The sequence below is a fragment of the Zosterops lateralis genome, assembly GCF_965231275.1.
Source record: "Zosterops lateralis genome assembly, chromosome: 6".
In the NCBI taxonomy this organism is placed as follows: Eukaryota; Metazoa; Chordata; class Aves; order Passeriformes; family Zosteropidae; genus Zosterops; species Zosterops lateralis.
In genome coordinates, this window is record NC_139761.1 from 45,177,891 (window position 1) to 45,193,910 (window position 16,020).

Sequence of the window (16,020 nt, forward strand, 5' to 3'; positions counted from 1 at the left end):
ATCATTCCTCATCAAATGCTGCCAAGGAGGAGATGTTTCACAGAGAAATTGAAGAGAAAACCAGTAAGTTACAACTCAGACACTGGCTTTCCCTTCATGGGAACTGGTTTAGAGAGATGTTTTTTGTTTTCAGTATTTAAACAAAACAAGCCTATATTACCACTAGTGTATGGAATGATACAATGCTTCACTCCCATCACTCACTGTGCTAGATGAGTGTTTATGGATGAATCCTGAGCATTCTGGAGTTAATCTTCCTTGGTTCTGTATGCTTCCTCTATGGAAGTGCAGCCTAGATGGGTGATAAGGAACTGATAACTTTGGAGTTGCTTTGCAGATTTTTGGAGAAGACACAGTACTGAATGCAGGAGAGCCGTTGGCAGAGAAGGTATCATTTTCCAGCTAAACTTGGAGCTAGAATACATTTGTGGAATATGGGTGTGGCGTTGTAAATACAGACACTGCTGATAGACTTCTCGACAAACTAAAAATTCAGGAATTTTAATGGCACTATTGGCACAAGAATGAGAGAATGTGATCTAGTGCATACACTTAGGCTGGAAATTGGACACCTCTAAATAGCTCAGAGGAGCAATTCTGCCACAACCTGTCTGTATACAGAGTGAAAAAGGGTAGATAGTGTGGAAAAAAAAAAGGCTTGACCAAATAATAGACGCAACTACATTGTTTACCAGGAAGACAGCATCAGTCTGTTCCATTCCTTAGGCTGTTCCACTGCTTTAAATTCTTGCTTAATGTTACCCTTGAACTGGCAATAAAGATAAGAGCCTGTTGCAGGGTGTATTAGAGATGCCTGCACTGTAAGGCCTTTTAAATTTGTTACCTCTGCACTTGCCATTGCCTGAGGAGTGCAGAGACTGAAAACTATGATTTCTGCATGTGCTTTCTGCTGAATTTACATGAGCAAGAATACTGGTTCTTTCATTCTGTCTGCCATTGAAATTTAATTATCAAATTGTAAGCTGCCTCCTTGGAAAGGCAATGAGAAACATACCTAAAAATGCCTCTGCTGGCATGTTCCAGAAAACAGTTTTTCTAGTATACTATGTATACTACTTGCTTACTTTTTTTCCCCTTTCTGGTTTACCCTCTCAGATCAGATACTGCTACCTGTTTAAGGAAAGAAATTTTACTTACTCAATACATGCTGTAGTTTGGTAACAGTATAACCTCTTTTTAGTGGCCTTTCATTCCTGTGCAAGACTGGTGATGCCAAAACTCATTCAGCACTGGCAGGGAGGGATGCTGCACCAGGAATTTGACTCAGGACCTACTCTGCCACCATGTTTGTCTCATGGGTGACCTCCAATACTGCTTTTGGGAGATAACCCTGGCCCTGCCATCTGGCCAGAGGGGCTCAGGTTCTTGAGAGTTGCTCTGAGGTTGAATGGAGAAAGAGAGGATGGGGCTCCCTGGCAGAGGACGAGGAGGCGGGAGCCACACAAGAGGAGGAAACGAAAGGGGGAGGTGAGCGCCTGGAGGATCCAGCTGCTGCCAGGCTGCAGGGTCATGGCCCAGCCCAGAGCCTGGGAGTAGCTGCCCTGGCTCTTCACTGCTCTGGCTCAATGGTAGTGGGAGTTCTTTGACTTGTTCCTGAGGGCGAGGCTGGGCATTTGGAGCATGTCCCACATTTCCATGGTGATGCTGGGAAATGATGAGTCAGTCCTGAGCAGAGTCCATTGCATAAGGGGATGCCGTGCTTGGCATCACGAGAGGAAGTGAAACAAGGGAGAGGAGAGCAAATTTAACCATGTTTTGCTCTGGTATCGTGTGATTCCCATCCTGCTGATGCTCTCCTCACCTGCAAATCTATCTTCTCTAAACACCCTCTGTTTGGGGAGGTTCTCAGCCATCACTGAGGCCCTGCCTGCATGCCCTGTCCTTTGGAGAACCCCACCGTGCCTGTGTTCTTTCCCCAGTCTCCCAGGGCTGGGAGCATCCCTGCAGGGAATCACAGCTTCATCTGGTGGGGGAGGATGTGAAAGAGGAAGTGTCTGAACTCACTGGCCCTGGCCTCAGTGCACCCCCCTGGCTGTGGTCAAGAGCTGCGTGTGGGCTGGCCGAGTTATTTGGGGAGCAGCTGTCCTGACATCAGCTCTGCCCCTGCAGCCCACTGCTGGGGTTAGGAAACTCCCAGTTTTGGGGTAGATGCATCTGTGTCTGGAGCTCTTGCACGGCTCAAAGCATGAGAGCAAATCTGTTGATGTGACACTTGGGCACAGGTCAACGTCTGATGAGAACTGTTCCTGCATCTTCAGTCCCAGCCAAGATCCTCAGCTTCAGTTCTCTCTGCAGAGGACACAGGCGCTGTTTGATCCTCAAACAGTATTTGTGGTTGTACTGTTCAACCAGCTCGTCTGCCTTTCCATGCTGGCCAAAATTATCCCGAAGTCATTTAAAAAAAAAAAAAAAAAAAAGGTCTGCAATTCCAAAGGGTCAAAGTCTCTTGTAGCCATCTTCTCTGTCCTGTGTGTCCAGCTCAGGAGCAGGACAGAATGCATGAAGTGAATCTCTCCACCCAGAGGCTGCATGTGTTCCTTCCCACAGTCCTGAGCAGTTCCATGCTGGAGAGCCTTGACCTTGACAGGAACAAGCTCAGGAGCATCACTGACATTTCTAAGCTTTGCAACCTCAATAAGCTGATACTGTGCAAGAATAAGTTTATGGACTTTCCCAATGAAATCCAGAGCTTGGTCTGTTCTGGAGAGGCTTGAGCTAAATCAGAATCAAATCTGGATCATCCCAGAGAGGGTTTTCTTCCATCTCCTCAGGCTTAAACACCTGTGGCTGAACAACAACCATGTCTGTGCCCTCCCCAGGGACCTGCCAGCTTGTTGACACAGCCTCCAGTACCTCAACATCTCCAACAACCTGTTCAACCTGTGCAGCCTGTCCTGCAGCTGGCACACTTAATGGAGTTCTGTGTGCAGATTAATGCCCTTCACCAGCCACCCAGTGAAATGTGTGCTGGTGGCATTCAGCAGATCCAGAATTACTTCAACCAACTTCAGCATGGTTTGGGGCAGGAGGACAAGAGGGTCAAGGCCATGTTCCTGGGGCCTCACTGGTGGGGTAGTCCACCATCTGCAGAAGCCTGAAGCAAGGGCAATCCAAGCTGGTGCCCAAGGAAGAGCAAACAGCTGGGACAAAGATCAGTGAGTTCTGGATTAAGGACTTCACATTTCTCTTCTGGGACTTTGCTGGCCTGCTGGAATACTACATGACTCACTGTGTGTTCATCACCCCACTAGCACTTGTCATCCATCTTCACATGTGAGTATTGAGTTGATTTGTATTACCGGTACAGTGAGGAAACTAAAAAGGAGCTCAGGAAACTTTGCAGTGCACAAATTCCACCATTTCCATTGGACCTTGAGGACTGGTCTTCTCACCATTGGCATACCAGCTCTCCCCTGTTTTGCAGATCAACCTTTTAATCCACCAGCTCTGTCATCGCCTTGCCAAAGGCCTCTATTTGGGACGGTTGAATAAGCATCAACTCCCTACATGACAACAGAACCCCATCTAAATGGACTTGATTTCTGCAAGAAGCAAATCCCTGAGATCCCTCCTGTATCCTGTGGTGTTCCCTGAACATGAAGGGAGCATCAGGCTTGGGTTTGGTGCTACAGAGGGAAGCTCTTATCCACAGCTGGGTATGACTCTGCTACACCTCATAGCTTAAGGATGGGGAGCTGAAGGATGAGCTTGAATACAGCCCACATCAGCTTCTGAGATCTGGGCTCTTGTCCAGTGAGCTCCTGGGGCAGCACAGAGTGTGTGGTTAGGCCTGTACTGGTGAAGCTGGCTGGAGAGCCAGACGGTGAGATGTGAATTGGGGATTTTCTTTTTCTCCGTCCCAGGTACCAAACTAACAACAAAACTTTCAAGGAGCACTTTGGTTTCTGGATCAACAACTTGTTCATGTGAGTCCTGAACTTGGTGGTGCTTTCTGTGGGAACCCATGTGGACTGCTGCCAGGAGCAGGAGGGAGCAGAAAGACACATGACATCATGGCCAGGATCACAGCTATGCTGGCAGAGAAAAAGCAACCTCGTTCACTTCATCAACAACCTGGAGGGCAGTGAGGAGCCCAGGCTTTATGTGGACCAGTGGGAGACACTGAAAGAGATGGAGAGCTGCCCATTAACCATAGGACTGAGATTATCATGGGTTCTGGCTGGCTGAGGTCACCCTGCTGTCTCTGGCAGCCCAGTGTGACCTGGTGCTAATGCATCAGGCCACTACTGCAGCCCCTCTCCAGGCTGGGGTGGACATGGCAACCCCTGGCTGTGACCTCCAAGGGCCTTGTCCCTGGTGGGTGATGGACATCTCCTCCTGTGGCTTGTAGCAAATGCTTGAGGAGGACTGTGAGGGATCATTTACCATCAGCAAGTGATTTTCAGGAGCTGCCACAGAACAGAGGTGTGAAGGAATGCCCTCTGAAGCTAAGCCAGTGGTGTGTCTTAGCCTGGGTGACCTCATGGGCAGTAGGTCCTTGCTTTACCTCACAGGCTAGAAAACTCCTCTGGATATGTTTTTGTCAGGTGTGTGTTTCCTCTTTTCCAGACCTTAAACTTTGTTGGTGTCAACTGCACGGATCACCGTGACATCAAAAAGCTCAAGGCCACTATTTTGAAGCATGTGAAGACTGAGGAGCTCTCCCCTGAGGTTGTCCAAGTGCTGCTGCCTGTTTACAGGCATCGTGGATATTGCACAGGTATTGCACAGAGATGGTGTTGGGTAATATGGGACAGGAAGGGCTTGCAGATATGATTGCCTGGTAAGAAATACTGGGGATGTAAAACCTGTGAGTGAAATAGAAATGAAGGCCAGCTTTGAGATGTGACCATGGCAGGCAGGAAGACAGTGATTAGCTGGAGATAGGTTGAAGGACATAAAACAAAAGGACCCAAGAATGCGGCCCCTCTCCACCCTGCCAAGGCATCAGGGAAAAAGTAGATAAGAAAAGTAGTCTTTAGAGTTTAGAATATAGGATGATATGGTAATATAGTAGTTCTCATAGGCTGCATGCAAAGTCTGTAGGTTTTGTATCTTGCACCGGTTGATCACTGTAAATTAGAATATTCAACACAAAAGGAGATATAATGTATTGTAACAAGATCCTCACACTCTTACCTCTCTCTCTTGCTCTTTCCTCTCTTACCCCTCTTACCCCTCTTAGCTCTTTTACCTCTCTTACCTCATACCCTCTCTCTCTCCCTCTCTCTTTGGGGCATCTCTTTAGCCAAGGCTGGTGGCTGAAAACAGGCCCTCTTTACCCACGACCCTTGCAATAAAACCACGTGTTTCTAGAATATCTCAGGTCTGCAGAGTTCCTTCTCCCTGCTGTCCACGGATGTTCCTACAAGATGGCAGACCATGGTGAGTGCTCTGTGACCCTGCCATGCCTTTCTGAGAGGAGCTTCTGTACCATGCCTGGGACAGCCTCTCTCAGTGCTTTCCTGAATTGGGGATGGGCTCTCCAGTGCTTGCTGCATCTTCTGGCCCTGTTTGTGTGGCAGTGGGGTCACTGCTGAAGACCTTGCAGTGTTAATGCTGAGCAGACCACATTGGTTTCTTGCTTCCCAAGTGATGTTTTTCTTTCTCCCTTTTTCCTTGTATAAGCAATTAAAAGCATCTTGCAGGAAGGAGCTCCACAGCTTTAATGCAACAGGTTTTCAAATCTACATCCTGCTATCTTTATTTAATGGCCCCTACCCTTCCCTAGACCCTTTTTCAGTCTGTCCTGTGACTAGCAGGCAGCTCCAGCTCCTTGCTTATATACCTAAAGCAGGTATGAACACCACCAATTCCCAGTGACATCTCTGGCCACTGTAGGATTAGACAATGAGGAGCAAATGTGGAGATAAGCCAGATTTTGTTGCCTGTCTCTCTGCATTGCTGAATGACAGTCTGAGGTTTAACTGCCAATCTGAGGTTTTCTGTCTGGAAACAAACCTGCTTCCTCAAATAATAATGACCCACACACACACACACACAGAATTAGCCTCATTTTTCAGAAAGTCTTGGCAGGCTGTTGCCACTGCTGAGAAAGGCAGGGCTGTGAGAGCTTCAGGGTGGAAACTGGACAGCTGAGGAGAGGCAGAACATTTTTGGTCACAGTCACCAAGCATCACTCTTCTCTCAGCTACTTCCCCAGGGATGGTATTGGTGACGTGGGATACTGCTGGTGTTTGTTGGTTCTCTGAAGCATCTGCCTGGGAATGCTGTGTCTGACAGATGCATGCTGAGGTCCTGCATCTCCCTTTAGGTATGATGGACCTCCAGTACCTACTCAGCAAATTCTTCAGGGCAAGCACCTGGCCAGCATCCAGGACATCCTGCAGTACCTCCACCGCATCGGGCTCGTCGTGTGGTATGAGGAAATCAAGCACTTGGAAAGTACCATCTTTCCCCAGCCTACATTTTTAATAACAATGTTCAAGGTCAGTGTGGGGATCAGGACCATCTCTGTAGAACCCAAGTTCTATAGCTTTGTTGGGCTCCTCTCACTGCTGCCTCATCTCTCCTTCCCTTCCCATGCAGCTCCTGGTGCAGCACCACCTCATCCGGCAGCTCCAGAGCATCTCCATGGAGACACTGATCAGGAAACGTGCCACCATCAGAGCCAGAGCCAGCTGGGTGTGGACCTTCAGGTCAAAGGCAACACTGTGCCACCAGGCTCTGCGTGCCTTGGTGAGGCACCAGCTCTGTTCAGAAGGCATGTGGGATGTCTTTGAGGAAATCATGGGACACAGGCCTCACAGAGGGAGAGAGAAGCTCTTCAGCCTCCTGGAGCACTTTGAGCTCTGCCTGGAGGTGAACACACTGAAGCACCCAACCTGCAGGCCAGGGAGTTTGTGCCTGGGAAGCTGTGGGAGACAACACGGAGCCAAGACAAGTCCTGGTACTTGTTCCCAACCTATCTGAACCAGACAGAGGAAGTGTCTGAGGTGTGGGGAGATCACCCCGAGGACCTCCACATCTGTGCTTGCTTCTCACCCGAAATACCTGAGGGCTTCTTCCAGGGGTAAGCACTGGTTTCTGGCCATCAGTGACGTTGTGGGATTGAATTTGCTCAGTCCAGTGCCAGGATGAGTCTCAGCAAGCCCTTGGCTGTGGATACTGTATCTGCTGGGGCCTGAGGCTGGCAGTCAAGATGCCAGGGTGCCACACAGGTGTGGGGCCCTGGGTGAACCCCTTGTGATGTTCACTGCCTGGATGTGAGCAAAGGCCACGCTCCTGGTTCACCTTTCATCTGGGAGGAGTTTGGCTAATTGGTGCCCATCCAGGCAGGCAGAGGTCTCACAGTCTCACCCTAGAATGTTCGAGTTTCCATGGGTGTTGGAACTGTTTTTAGAACTTATCCTGGTTTTCTGGACTTGTGTCTAGAGTTTTATCTGATGGTGTTGTGGTTAAACCCCAACCAGCAACCAGACACCACAGAGCCACTCGTTCACTCCCCTAGCTGTATTGGGGAGAGAATCAGAAAAGTGAGAAAACTCATAGGTTGAGATAAAGACAGTTTAATAGTTGAAATAAATTATAATAACAGTAATAGCAATAATTATATTGTAATGAAAAGGAAATTAGCAAAGAGAGAAATAAAACCCAAGAGGAACTGGTGGTACAAATAAAAAACAATTGCTCAGCACTAACTAACTCATGCCCAGCCTGTTCCCAAGCAAAGGTCCCCCCAACCAGCTCTCCCCTGGGTTTATATGCTGAACGTGATGCCACTGGGTATGGGATAACCCTTTGGTCATTTGGGGTCAGCTGTCCTGGCTGTCCCCTCCCAGCACTGCCAGCACTCCCAATCCCTTCACTGGTAGGGCAGCCTGAGAACCTGAAAAATCCTTGACTTGATGTAAGCCCTTCTCAGCAGCAACTAAAACATCAGTTTGTTATCCACATCACTCTCATCCTAAAGCCAAAGCACGGCACTGTACCAACTACTAGGAAGAAAATTAACTCCATCCCAGACAAGACCAGGACAAGATGGCCAACTCTGGAAGGATCTCTTAGTTTAAGAGGCTGCTCCTGCTGCTTGAGTTTTAAATAGGGGAAGGTCCTCATTTGGTGTCTGTTCTTACTGTAACTTTGTTCATATTTTCAAGTCCCTCTGGTGCCATGCCTTCTCACAGCATCAGGAATAAGCTAGGAGAAAAGTGGTGAAAGCCATGGGCAATCTCCTTGCAGATTCCTGGTGAAAGCTTGCTCCTTCTATTCCACTCACTGAGTGGCCAAGGTGACCTGCCTGCTTGTATGCAATGGCAAACCTCTGCTGATCAAAGAGAATAACCAGAGGGCCTACACCTACCTGGAGCTCTGCTGCAGGAAGCCATCAGCAAGGACAGGTAAGATCCATATTTTATGACTCCCAACCCCATGTCTCTCCTTAGCTCTGCTCCTGCCACCTCCAGCCCTATGAGAAGTGTCCCAAGAAGCCTCTGCCACATGTCCTAGTCTGGCCTGGGTCCACCAGCAGTCCACTTAAAGGTTTTCCCCTTTCTCCATGCAACTCTGTTCAGGACTCCTCTAGAGGTATCACATGAAATTGGAAAGTCAAGTTTTCATTCTTGTCATGGAGCAAATGGGTTGTCCTTCCCCAGAAGGCCCCAGCAGAGTACAGTCTAAGGCTGGGTCTTCAAGTGACAAGCAAAAGGGCCACCCAAGTTGGGGAGCTCTTCCAACATACCATTAAATTCCTTGTGGAGGTTTGGTTAACTGGAGAAATGGAGTTGTCTAACAGTTGAGTTTGTGGGCTGGAAGTGATACATGGGTCACAACAGAATCTCCTGGGCTGCTGTGGCTGGGGGCTGTAAGAAAGCAAGAGATTTTCCTTTTGCCTGGAAGGGTTCCAGTTTGCCTGGGAGTTCCTTGTGGCAGTTGTGTTCATCATCCAGAAGCTTGCTGAGGAATAGCCAGGGCTGCATGTGTGTGAAGACTCCCTGCCGAACATCTGGCTGTCCCGTGGAGTTCCCCTGGCTGGACACAGATGGCAAAGTTGCCCTGTCCATACACACTGTGCCCTCCAGGGAAGGGCAGGACCCGGGTAGTCACTGCTGCAATGCTGGTGTGGCTGGGCAGCTTCTAAAGCCATGTGAAATCAGTCACAAAACTCACCAGGCACTACAGTGCCTTCTCCTGATCATAGCAGCTTGTGTGCCATGTGGCGTTAGCACTTACTGGTGTGGGAAATTGGAACATGGAGGAAAAGGTGAAGAAGCTGAGACTCTGAGGCTCAGGCACATAATGTTCCCTCTGGACTCTTGCCCACATGTCCCTGTTTCATGAAGAGCTGAAGGTGCTCAGGCACCTGGGAGTGCAGCGACTGTTCCACTAACCTCAGGTCAGGGTGGGAAGAGCAAGCCTCTTCCATTGCCTTTGCATCATATTCCATAGGAAGTGCTGAGGGCAGCTCCTGCTCCTTCTTTCCTGGACTTTTTCCTCCTCAGGATAAAGGAAGAAGTTAAAACCTGCAGGATGTGTGGGCACCATTCTGGTGCAGAGCCGCTCCTACCTTAAGGTGAGCCCAGTGTCCCGAGTTTGTGCCACAGCTGTGCTCAGGGGAAAGAGGGCTGAGAGTTTTGTGGAGCTGAGATGCTAAGGGTGTCCCATTCCCACAGTACCCAGGCCACTGGAGGAGCCCCCAGCACAGCCCTCTGCTCACTATTACATGATGGGCTATGGGACCACCACCTTTGAGCCACCTTTGAGCAGCATCCAGGTGACCAGGCAGGTAAGGACACTGCTGCCTCCCCTTGCCCAGGGACCAACAGTCATGGTCAGGCTCCTGAAATGAGGGGGTGCAGTTGCTTGCAGCCTGGGGAGGGCACACCCCATCTTCAGGCAGCCCTCTGGTTTCCACACTCCTCCCTGAGGTACCGCCCCCTCCGCACCTCTGAGCTGGAGGTCTGCTGTTTCATGTTGTAGTTACTGCCTTATTTTTCCAGAACATCTCCAGGGAGTAACTCTGGGCCAGTGCTCAACAAAGAATTACTTTTGTTTAGCCTAAGCCAAGCTGTCCTCAACACATTCTGCTTGTAAGTCATGTTTGTAGCCTTAATGCATGGAAATAAATGCACTGATAAATGCATCCCTTCACACTGGGGAGTAATTTCATCTACTCAAATTTAAGGAGAAGAAGGCACTGATAAAGCTGATACCAGCCTGCCCCTGCCAGCAGGGATGTTGCTGAGACAAGGTTAGGCATGGACCCCTGTGGTTTTGGGGGTAGAAGAGGGTGGTGAAGATTTCAGACTGATAGCAGAGGTAGATACCCAGGCAACAGCAGCAAGACACAACTACATTTCTTTACATATATATTTTAACTTGGAAAAATTAAGAAAATAAATCTGTAAATTACCCACTCCACTAAAACATACACTAGAAGCTGCCAGAGGCGAAAAGCAATGTGTGAGCCCCAGGATTGGTCAGTGAAGCTGTGCTTCGGTTGGGGGGTGCTGGTTTGCAGAGCCTGGGATCCCCAGTGGTCCTGCTGTCTGTGCCAGGGCCACAGGAGCAGGGCAGGTGGGAGTCAGCCCAGCTGCATGTTGTACTGCTCAATGAGCTCCATGAGGTCAAAGGAGTTGGAGAGCTGCAGGCTGATGGAGTGGCTGTCCAGGGAGGAGGCTCCCTCCTGCAGCACCTGCTCGTAGTAGTACTCACAGAATTTGGGCACCAGCTGCAGCAACAAAACATCGGGGTTAGGGGCAGCTGCCTGATATGGCTGCAACAGCCTGCATGGCCCTGTCCTCCTGGAGTGTAAGAAGGAGATGTCTGGGACACCCTTTGTCTCCCCCAACCTCTGAGAGACCCTGTCCTTGGGCAGCTGCCTTCCACACCATCCCACCCAGATGTTGAGTGTCCTCTGACCCACCCTCACCCCATGTTTTGCCTGGTCCCCAAGGGTTCCCTCCCTGGTCATGGAGCCCCACATGCCTCCAGTGGTACTCCTCCCTGTCACTAAATTCCCCCACCTCTCTCACTCCCCAAGGTACTCCCTCCTTAGATATCCAAATGTCCATCTGCCCCAGATCCCGAGGGCTCCCAAATTCCCATCTCCACTGCACACTGACTGCCTCCCTTCTTGGGCACCCAAGCACTCACCTCCCCTGGCCCCTGAGGCTCCCCCTGCCCAGTCCCTGAGGAAACTCCATAACCTCTCCATCACCTTGGAGTCCCCATCCCTGGGCACCCAGAATCTCACCTGCCTCAGTAGCCAAAGGTCCCCTTCAGGCACCGAGACCCTCCATCTCCCACCCAACTTGACTTGAGGATCCCCCTCCTCAGCCACCCAGAATCCCAACTCCCCTGGCCTCCATGAATCTCTCCCCTTCCCTGGGCAGCAGTGGGATAGTAGTGGGTTTTTGCTACTGCACCTTGACCAGGATGAGCTTGGACTCCTTAGGCTTGTCCTTGGAGAAGGCCTGCCCAAAGCAGAGGTAGATGGTGAAGTCAGGGGATCGCCGCCTTTGGCCGTTGCGGAAGTCCCTCAGCTCTGTGAGGCAAAACAGGGCTCAGTTTTGGGGTGAGCCTGGGGGAACAGAGGGGCTGGGAGGGTTTCAATGCCTGTAACATCCTGGGGCTGGCTCCCATGAGCCCCAAACCAGGCCAGGCAGGAAACAACACACGGGGAAGTATGTGACACCCCTACCCACCTGTGCAAAACTCATTGAAGTCAAAGATGGGCGTTTCCTGGTCCCGGCAGATCAGGTTGGGTGGGGGCTCCTCAACCCCCTCGAGCTGCTGGGACAAGGCCCAGAAGACCCTGCACTTCTTCCAGCGGCTGGCAAAGACCTTGTAGGCGCGTTGCTCCAGCCGCAGCTCCGCGACATCCAGCAGCTGCTCGGTCATGTGCCGCTGCTTGCCGTCTGCCACGCTGGCGGGGCTGGGGAAGTGCACCACGTGCCAGGGGCACGGGGCCTCCAGACTGGGGGGCTGGTAGGTCAGCAGGCAGCAGCTGCTGCCAACCACCTCCCGGTGGAACTCCCTCCCCCGGTAGTAGATGGTGACATCCAGGATGGAGACGATGCCATCTGCACCAGGAAGTGATCAGCAGCCACATCCTCCAAACCGAAATGTTCCCCCTCCCCAAAGCACTCCCCAAGCAGATTTGCTGTTAATAATTGTAATAATAATAATTTATAGCTATCACTAATGAACAACCCTCACCTGTGTTATCCAGCAACAACCGTGGCTGTAGCACAGGGCTGGGGGCAGGCACGAACAGCGCAGCCTCTGCTCCGTACTGCACGGGGACCGTGCCCTCCATCAGGTGGCACGGCGCTGGCATGGCCCCTGCAGCGGGACACAAGTGGCATCGGCATCACCATTCCAGACACGGCGGGTTGGGGGCTGCTATGGCACCACCCTGGCCCCTTCCCACCCCATTATGGCATTCCCAGATCCTGCCCCACGGCACCCACCTGTGTCCTCAGGTGGCAGGAGGCCCGTTGGTTGGTAGGTGTCCAAGGGAGGCTGCTCCACCGTGGGCACCCACTCTGGAAATGTCGTGGGAGGGAAGCAGCCGTTTTGGCTGGCGTCCACATAAGCCTGGTGCAGTGTGTCCTGCTGAGGCTGGAGCAGCGAGTCCTGCTGGGGAGTGTCCCCTGCAGGGAAACCACCTGTGGGAAGGTGCTGGCGTCACTCACACAGGCAAGTCACCAACCCTGCACCCCATGAGCAGAGCTGGTCTCACCTGCGGGCACCCAGGATGGGTCCAGCGAGCCAAGGTCGGGAGAGATGTCACACTGCTGCAGCAGCTCCTCCAGAATTTTGAGCTGTGTGGAGTCGGTGCTTCCTAAGGGAAAGCACAGGGTAGGATGTCTCACAGCCACAAAATTGGCCCCAGCTGAACCAAGTGGGTGTCCTCCCCCCCCACAAAAAAATGTAGGACTAGTGCTTACCTGAGACAGCAATTGCTGAGGCCATTTCTTGGGGGTGGAGCTCCAGCTGGAAAGGGAAGGAGAATGAGATCTTACTGCTGTGGTTGCCAAGGCACGCAGCCTTCCCCAGCCCACATTTTGGCCAGGTGCTGGGCTGCGGCTTGGGAGCAATGCTTGTGGAGTGGCAACAGGCAAACCCCTAGCCTGCTGTGCCCACCCAGCTACCTGCAGCTGCTGTTGTGCTGCCTGCTGGTCCACCACAGGGTTTGGGATGCTGGAATCTCCCTCCTTGCTGTGGTGGAAGTTGGCTGAAAGGAGAGCACCAAGAATGGGAGGTCCTGAGATTGCCCACTGCACCCAACACAGCCCCTCCATGGGGCAAGGCTCACCTGAGACAACAGAGAAGACCTTGTGGGGGTCATCACCATGCTTGGAATTGTCCTCTTCCAGCTTGAACATGTGGGTGCTCCTCAGGGCACAGCGGAAGTTGGTCTTCCACTTGGCCGGGTCCTCAGAGCCTTCCTCATACCTCCCACTGATCCTTGCCCAGGCCTGGGGGTGCAGGGAGGTGAGATGGGGTCCCTGGCTCCATCAGCATGGAGGTTTCCAGGGATGACTGGTCTTCCCCCACCTTCCCAGATCCCACATTGAAGACCTCAGCTTGCTGCTGGTCATCCTATCCCACACAGCTTGAAGACCCTGAGGCCGCTGCTGGCGACCCCCACCCCGCCCACCTTGAGGATCTCCACCTGGCTGCCGGTGACCCTCATCCCACCCACCTGGAAGACCTCCACGTCGCTGCTGGTGATGTCCTTCCTGGCGTTGTGCTTCCAGGGGACGCGGAAGATGCCGCGGGCAGGGTCGATCCAGCGCAGCCCCGGGTACCTCCCGCTGTTGATGGCGTTCAGCAGCCACTGTCCGAACCGCAGCTTCTGGGCTTCCCTGCGGGGGCCAGAGCGTCACCGGGGGAGCCGGGGCCACCCGCAGAGGGTGACCCGGGGGTCTGGGCGCCCTTACCCCTCCTTGTCAGGCGCTGCCATGGTGCCGGCCCCGCAGAGCCCTGTGCCGTGCCGTGCCGGGCGAGGACTCGGGCGCGGGAGGCGGTCGCGCCCTGCCCGATCCTTTATTCTCCTCTCTCGTTTTCCTGGAAATCACGTGTCCCTTCCGAAAGTGAAAGTGTCGCCGCTCCCGGGAGTGGCCGGGGATGCTCCGGCCCCGGGGATGCCGCTGCGCAGCCCCAGCACCGCCTCCCCGGAATATCAATAATTTAAATAAATTCTAAAATAAATAATGTCATGATAAATTACAACACCGGACCTAAAGCTGAGCGTGGAGCGCAGGGGGTGGCGGGCACCGATTCCAGCCGGGGCTTCCCGGGGCTGGAAACCCCCGGGCCACGTCCAGATGTTTATTTTAATCCTTCTTCTCCCGGCTGCCTTGGCTGGCACGCTTAGGCCGTGGTGCCAAAAATGACAGAGCAGTAAAGGCCAAAGTGCGGCGGGCAGCGCTCGGCACCGGAGCGGAGGCGAACCAGCCCATGGCCACGGCAGGAGGCGGGTCAAGGGCAGCCACAGCGGCCGCCCGGCTCCTCCCTGAGCCCTCCGAGCTCTGCGGGGAGCAGCAAAAAGTGCCCAAACTGCCCGAGAGGTTTTTCCACTTCCTTACCCAGGGACCAGGAAGAGGTGGTTGGGGTCAGCCTTTTCCCCAGTGTGCTTTCCAATATGAGGAACTTTCTTCTTTGCAGGAACTCTCTACTGCCTACTGGGCACTCTGCATGTTTTTTCAGGACACTGCCTTTTGTTTCCCAGGGAATTTCCCACTTCCTTCCTTAAAAATCCCTCGTTGCTCTGCAGGAAATTTCCCAGGCACTTTGCAGGCTATTTCCTTCTTCTTTCCTGGGAAATGTCTTTGTTGCTTTCTAGAGTCCTCCATTCCTGTCTACGATTTTCCCCTCTGCTTAGAGGATCTCCATTGCTTTCCTGGGAAATTTCCCCATGACTCCCTCGTGAGAGGGAAGCTGGTGTCTTTACAAGCAATCAGGTGGGTGGAGGTGTGGGTGTTGACGCCTTTGAAATGGGTCCCAGTGTCCCCACTGACTCTGGGCAGCAGGTTTGTTGCAGGCTCCTGGCACAGACACGGGTCTGCACAGCCCGAGTTTCTGAGCTTTGGGCTGAAATAGTGGGTTTGAGGGGAGAATATGTGGTGGGGAGTTTGGGAAGGCGGTGCCTTCCTACTGCCTCGGCCAATGGGGAAAGGAAGAGGAAAACACATGGCCGGGAATTTAGGATAAAAGGAGGGTGCCCGCTCTGGAACCTTGAGAGAGAAAACCCTACAGGTGTGTGCCCTGGTGGACACTCTCCCTTTACTCAAATAAAGTTGCAGGATTCTTCTGTCTCCTCTTTGGGCAGAAACTTCTGGCATTTGTGGAATTTTCCTGATAACTGGGGACTAGTCTGGGATCCTTCCACTGTCTGGGTCCGGCAGGCAGCAGGAGGAGCTGGAGGCGCCTCGCCCAGTTCTGGTACCAGCTCCCTTTGGTGCTGGCCAGCACCAGATTGATTGGGTGATCCGAGACTGTCAGGAGACAGATGAGAGCTGGACTGGGGGGTCCGTGAAGTGTCCATAAGAAAGGACCATGGACATGGATGCCTGGAAGGGGCAGGAAGGGAAAGTCAGGAAGGCAAATCTCACTGGTGAGTACAACTTTGGGAAGTAAAACATGGCAAGATGCCCAGGGTGGGCAACAAAGGAAAGCTGAAGAAAGGTCTCTACTAGAGGGATGACGATCCCAAAATACCTCTGGAGGGTCCATTGGGAGAATGTTGAGATAGTATGCATATTCTCTCAGAGGTAGTTCAGGACATGGATGCCCAGAGGGGGCAGTAAGATGCACCAAGAAAGGGACTTGGCAACCCACGCCCAGAGCTGGCAATATGGTGTTGGTTTGGGAAAGGTTGAAGGGGGGTGTGGTGAAATATGGTCAAGACAAATAGCAACGTGAGGCTATGTGATAAGGAAAGAACAATAAGGACTGGGAAGTTCTCTGCCTTATCTTCCAAATCTTCAGTGTAATACAGGGCCAGCTGCAAGTCGTTTGTATTCCCGG

General features: G+C 52.2%; 1 protein-coding gene and 1 pseudogene across 3 annotated transcripts; one reads left to right on the forward strand and one right to left on the reverse strand.

Moving 5' to 3' along the window:
• The first annotated feature begins 2,384 nt into the window (after positions 1 to 2,384).
• On the forward strand, positions 2,385 to 9,842 carry LOC310910218 (malignant fibrous histiocytoma-amplified sequence 1 homolog; annotated as a pseudogene). Its single transcript has 9 exons — positions 2,385 to 3,294; positions 3,885 to 4,173; positions 4,591 to 4,741; positions 6,265 to 6,470; positions 6,571 to 7,054; positions 8,224 to 8,381; positions 8,881 to 9,038; positions 9,483 to 9,553; positions 9,654 to 9,842. The product of its transcript is annotated as a malignant fibrous histiocytoma-amplified sequence 1 homolog (transcript).
• Positions 9,843 to 10,248: 406 nt separating this feature from the next.
• IRF7 (interferon regulatory factor 7) lies at positions 10,249 to 13,993 on the reverse strand. Of its 2 annotated transcripts, XM_083862667.1 has the most exons (11): positions 13,932 to 13,993; positions 13,694 to 13,856; positions 13,304 to 13,466; positions 13,140 to 13,222; positions 12,936 to 12,981; positions 12,728 to 12,829; positions 12,456 to 12,653; positions 12,202 to 12,327; positions 11,688 to 12,065; positions 11,409 to 11,527; positions 10,252 to 10,711 (listed from the first exon to the last, which is right to left on the reverse strand). In XM_083862667.1, the coding sequence occupies exons 1-11, from the start codon at positions 13,952 to 13,954 to the stop codon at positions 10,565 to 10,567; spliced, it is 1,548 nt and encodes a 515-aa protein (XP_083718793.1). In that variant the 5' UTR covers positions 13,955 to 13,993; the 3' UTR covers positions 10,252 to 10,564. The 2 variants fall into 2 exon arrangements, with proteins under 2 accessions (XP_083718792.1, XP_083718793.1); XM_083862666.1 differs by having other exon boundaries at positions 10,249 to 10,711; positions 13,140 to 13,466.
• Positions 13,994 to 16,020: the final 2,027 nt, after the last annotated feature.